Consider the following 6,000-nt stretch of genomic DNA (forward strand, 5'->3'; position numbering starts at 1 on the left):
TGTTCTCGCACTCCTGCTGTTAGCCACAGTCAACAAACTAGTACGATGTTGTGTGTGTGTGTGTGTGTGTGTGTGTGTAGGTTAAAGAAAAATAGTAATATTAACTCAACTTAAATTTAATGCGCTTGTACCTGGGGACCCGTAAGTGCAACAGTGCCCATTTCCACAGTGGTTCTCCAAGTGTATCACTGGTGTCAGGTGTCACAGACGCATCATGTACTAAGAAGCCAGTTAAAGCAGGAAGCACAGAGTACCTGAGCCCAGCTTGTGGGTCTTGCTGAGTCACGGCAAAGGAAATGGTTTTACTGGTGCAGCACTGTACCACAGTTTCTCTCGCTCTCCCTCTCTCTCTCTCTCTCTCTCTTCCCCCCCCCTCTCTTTCTCCCTCTCTCTTTCCCTCTCTCTCTCTCTCTCTCCTGTTTCCTTTATGTCTCCTTACAGTTTAATTGAATTTAAATTATGCATGGTGTGTCTGCTAGAGGAGAGTGAGAATAGTAACAGAGTAAGAATGACTTTTCTTTTCATGCCTGTATGTGCCGTCCATATCTGTGTTTGTATACATTACTGTATATTCATCAGTTTATTTTGTAACTTTCCCCAATTACTTTTGTGCACACAGCCTCTAGAGCCTAAAAGCAACCTGAGCTCAGTTTAGCTGACTGATGTTACCCAGCTCATCATTCCCCATTACTGCGCCACACACACAATAGGCTTTACATGATTTATTGTATGAGTGTCTGTGTGAGACGGAGCTTGACACAAGTATGTCACAACCATCTTAGTGTATTTTTAAAAAATAAATAAATTTTAAAAAAAAATCCATCTCTCTGTAGTGTGGTCCCAACCTGATACCCACACTAAATGTTCTAGTAGTGCCATGAAGCTCCTCGTGAGTGCAAACAGCATTAACGCAGCAGTTTTTGTTTGACACGACGGTGAAATATGTTAAAATATGTCAGTGACAAACAGTCTGACAGTTACAGACTGTCAGACTGTAACATGTCAAGAGAGCTCATTGTGCTCACTTTTTGTTAGATATGTTTGGATAAATGTATTGCATATAGAGCTGATGCTTTCACCTCTCGTTCCCTTAACAGAACAAATCAATGTGTCCCTTGTGTATTGATTTAGGGGTCAGAACAATACAGCTCAAATGAAAACCCTGTGACGGGCCCGTATAAAAGCTGTGCACAAATGATTGCCCACAAATCTCAGTGAGCTAAAGCAGTGTGCATTTAGGCAAGAAAACGTTCTCTTAATTAAATATTCTCTATGCACCTTGTGAATTGAACCATGCGTGCAACAATGTCAGATTACAGGCAACTTTATACTTTTTGTTGTTGGGTTTTTTGTTTGTTTGGTTTTTTTTTTTTTTGGGGGGGGTGTTCGTTATTATTTGGTTGTGGTGTTTTTTTACATTTATGTGGTCTGGGGGAGGGGTAACTTGAGTGTGGTCAATGTAATGGCAGGCAGGAACGAGCAAACTGAATGGTGACTCAATGTAACTTATAGTTATAGCATGTTCATAACATATTTCATACCGTGTACATATTACATACTGTAATAGACCCATTCTGTAGTATACTTACATATCTATATTATTGCTAATATATATTGTAATATATCTATCATGGCTAAAGCACTTCTGGATGGATGCAAACTGCATTTCGTTGCCCTGTACCTGTGACATGTGCAATGACAATAAAGTTTAATTCTATTCTATTCTATTCTATGTGGGTTGTTGCATGGAGAAAGGGTTTTCACAAGTTTAGGTTTCCACCTTGAATGAAGGGAGCACACCCATATGCGCAGGCATGACTGTCCAGCTGCACACACAACAAAAAAATCATTAGCCATGCAAGTCCAGATCTAGCAATTGTTCAACAGTGTTTTTCTTGTTTAATAGTGCTTGTGCGTGTGCATTATTCTCCAAATGGTCATTTCTTGTTTTTGTTTGAGCCATGTGTTTTCATTTCTTGTGCCATTCAGCTGTCTCTGGAGGGGGGGGGGGGGGGTTTCTTATAGGATTTCTTTGCCTATATAAAGTAATTATTTGAGTTCATTTAAAGGCTGAGCACTGAATACTGTGGGGTTGCTCCATGGGGTTGTGCTGCTTAGTGAAACATTTAAATGGTTATAAAGACCACCTTGGCCATATGCTTGTATAGTATGGGACCAGGTCAAGGAGCACCATTACCATAGTGTCAATTCTTCCACTGAATTACCTCCACTGGCTTGTATAGTAAGACAGCCAGACTGAGGGCTGGTCACAGTGAATGGCTGTTTTGCATCAGGTTGGGTCTGTCTCCAACCACATGCAGCTAAAGCCACCATAGCTAACCTGCTCAGTCTAATCACTTCTCACACACTGACAGAAACACACAATCAAGCCAAACAGCACTGAGTCAATCAAACACAGAGTTGAGAAAAGGCATATTCCCACAGACAAACTTTCATATCTCTTCCAGCCACAAGTCCTCCTTCACATCATCACAGCACAGTCAGACATTTTAATCCAAGAAACTCAATTGCTGTTTATTTCATGTGGAGTTGATGCAGGCTGGGTTATTATTGGCTGGCAAAGGAGAGTGAAACGGCCTTGACGGTAAAGACGGGGTCTCACTGTGCAGTGAAGCATAGCTAGAATTTTCGATAATACTTTGTGTCACAGGCAATGCATCTTTTTTAATTTTGTTCAAAGGCTGTGTATCTATGAAGTGTTTTTGTGTCAAATATTTAAAGTCCTTAGAAACAGAAACAATGAAAAATAAAGGAAGGACAGATGGCATCCGAAATATTCAGAGCGCTGCTCTGTTTGGATCCAAACACGCTTTGTATGCATAACCTCTTTCAGGATGTTTGTACAATATTTGATTCCACGTTGCTGGTTTTCGCCTGACGGATTCTCTTAGATAAGCTGCTGGGTGGGGACAATTGTTTGTGGTTTATTTGGACCCAAGAACATTTTCTACGTCTGTTGGCTTTGGCAGATGAGCTAAATGTCATTTGAGCTCCTGAGAGTGATCATCTGTGGTGCAATTTAAGAGGAGCTGTGGTATGGATGGGATGGGATCATTTCAAATAAATGCCAGAAACCATAATTAATAACTGAATAAACCCACAGAATTGGTTCTGATATCCAGGAAATAAAATGAAATCGTTTTATATTAGTTCACTAAATGAACCAAACTAAATATGTGAAGTCGATCGGGTTAAACTGCTGCATCTGGGTGTAGCAGTCAGATCCCAGAACATAATTATAACTCACCAGTGTTGTTTGTGTCTGCTGCCATGTCACTTATTAGTCTGGAAGCTTGGGTATTAAAAAACTGTTCCCATGAAATGAAACCTGTCCTACAGTAAATGTTCAAGATGGAAAACGGCATTAATTGAAAATCACGTTATTGGATTCTGCTTAGATGATAAAGCTTAAGATCTCTTGCAGTGTGTAGGTTTTGTAGACACGCATGTGATGAAGCAACATGTAGGCATTCTGCCAAAACAAGCTTATGAAGTGTTCCAGCTGTGTGTTTGTATTCTCATGATGCTAACTAATGCTAAAGCTAGAGAACCAACCCAAGTTATGATATAAGAATAATGTAACAAAGCAAACATTTCTTCTTGTATATTAAAAAGTAGATGTCATTATTGGTTGCTCACCTCTGGAAAAGGCTGTGTCACACCTTTATTATGTTCTCTTTGAACATTTAGCACAGGATTGATTGGACACATTAGACGATTGTCGAGTAAACGTTATCTTATTCTAGGATTCTATGATGCCAGTGTTTGGCTGATCCCTAGTATTTATGGCAGAGTGACAAATTCACTATCTTTACACACTGAACGTACTTGACATTTAAATGTGTACGATAATGAGAAATGTTAGTAGAGAGATGTTTGGCTCAAAAACTGCAGCACTTCTGTATCACAGTGCCATCAAGCCCTTGGATCTGTGTTTTGTTTTGTTTTCTTTCTTTTTGTTTAGATAACTTGCTAGGATTTGTCATTTAATGTAATCTCCACTTTTTTCCCCTAAAGTTGAATATTTCTTCACATTTATTTCTGTCTTTCAGGGAGTTGTCATCCAGACAGCAGAACAGCTTCCCGTTCAGGAAGGCCAAAGAGTCTAAGCTGATCTGACACTGAAGGAAGAAGAAAAGATGTGATGGAACAAGGGAGGAATACAGTGCTTAAACCTTACTATGTAGTTTGGTTTGGGATCTGGAATAGTTGGTAAAGGATGTGTGATTAAGTTGCACCTCAAACACACCCAGATCATCTGAGGTCAATCTGATTTTATAGTTTGTGCTGAGCTGTATAGCCAATCTCAGATCAGCCGCAGTGTGAAACCTGCTAACTGTTTTATGTAGTTTGATTGTGTAACTGAAATTTTATTGTGTGCTTATTTTCTGTCTACTGGTGCAATGTATTTCTTCTAGTTGAATCATAAATGCTTAACACTGACATTTTATTCCCTTTAGCAGCTGACACTAATAAATTATGATATTGTTTTTGAAAGTGACACGTTATTTATTTAGGAGCATGCCCAAACTGCACTCTGCGTTGGTTGTGCCAGTTTTTCATCAGACTATCAAAACCACCGTCTTACTATGTAATTATTTTGAACCAGTATTGGAACTCTTATCAGTCACACCCAGAAAGTGTCACCAGTGCTCAGTCTTTGATGTTTGTGTTCACTGCATTTAAATTGAGTGCAAAAAGCTTTGGAAATTGGGTCAGTTTGACTGGTTATTGGTGCAGTTGTGCTCCAGGATAAAAGCGGTGGCTTCTGGTTAAAATGCTGAAAATGACCACATTCTACAGACGAGGACTGTCTTGTTAACATTAACTGTCATTCCTCCCTCGGACTCAAAAATAGCAGGAACAGAAAGAGCAGAATGTTTTTGTAGCACTGCAATAAATATCAATAAGTTCAGGGTGTTCAGTGTGTGCCTTCGATACTGGAGACTGTGGTTTACATTTAATATGACAAAGCTCAATATTAGCATCATTTAATCAGACTTTAACGTAAAGAACTGTGGAAAACAAGAAAACACAAGAACTTTGGTTTGGATTTCAATGATTGTGGCTCCCTCGTGATTTAAATTTTAACCAGGAAGCTTGTGCGCAAGTCTGACTCGTCCTGGTGCTACTTTACGTTAGTATGTAACTCTCTGCGTTCCAGCCACTGAAGACGGCAGTCAAAGCTGAGCACTGGAAATATTTTGAAGCTTATGGTTTAACATCATTAATGGTTTACGTAGCCTTCTAGTAGAAGAACATTTGACTGACATGGAATGACTGAAATAGATTTTTGGGGATGACCCTCAGTTAGCAGCTGGTTGTACTGAAGCTAAGCTGGCAGCTTCTAGCTGCATTGTTAGTTAGCATGATCTTAACATTTGAAACTTGGCAACATTTCAGGCCAGTATGTGTATATAATCTGATCTCTCACCTCCCACAGTTCAAAGTAGAATAATGCAAGTTTATGTGAGTTACAAAAGCAGAAGGGAGTCAACTTGTTGAATGTCACAGATGTGTTTGGAAATGTCTTTAAAAAGGGTTTCCTAATAAGTAACTTTTCACAATATCATGTCTATTTCAGAGCATGCAACTGTTTTAATTTAAGATACTGTAGTTAACTCACATTTGAAGTAATTAAATGACGTGACTGGTTTTGGAAGTTAACATGACTGCAAAGATTAAATTTTTAAACTGATCTACTTTGTTTAATTTTAAATTCTGCCTTTTCATTCAAATTCATATTTTATTTGTCACACACAACCATACACAGTACAACATGTGGTGAAATGCTTATTGCTGTGCAATGCCCGACCATTAAATGACAGTGAGATTTAGAGATTTACAGACTACAAAATTTACAGATTTTAACTTAGAAATTTACAGTAAAAATGTGCAAATAAATAACGATTTACAGAGGAAATTATGAAAGGGAAAAATAAAATTATAAGAAGTGTGCCAATAAACAGAGTGTGTGCG

General features: G+C 38.8%; 1 protein-coding gene across 2 annotated transcripts in view; it reads left to right on the forward strand.

Moving 5' to 3' along the window:
* Positions 1-5,691, forward strand: part of LOC146571476 (TBC1 domain family member 2B) — a 63,127-nt gene extending 57,436 nt beyond the window's left edge. For both annotated transcript variants that reach the window (XM_085280704.1, XM_085280703.1), the window contains one exon: positions 4,074-5,691. In XM_085280704.1, the coding sequence (XP_085136830.1) occupies positions 4,074-4,140 (67 nt within the window). In that variant the 3' untranslated portion in view covers positions 4,141-5,691. The remainder of the gene's footprint in view (positions 1-4,073) is intronic.
* The last annotated feature ends 309 nt before the right edge of the window (positions 5,692-6,000 follow it).

The sequence above is a fragment of the Mchenga conophoros genome, linkage group LG7 (genome assembly GCF_057382185.1).
Source record: "Mchenga conophoros isolate Kocher_MC1m ecotype Shallow Benthic linkage group LG7, M_conophoros_male_GT1.1, whole genome shotgun sequence".
Lineage (NCBI taxonomy): Eukaryota > Metazoa > Chordata > Actinopteri > Cichliformes > Cichlidae > Mchenga > Mchenga conophoros.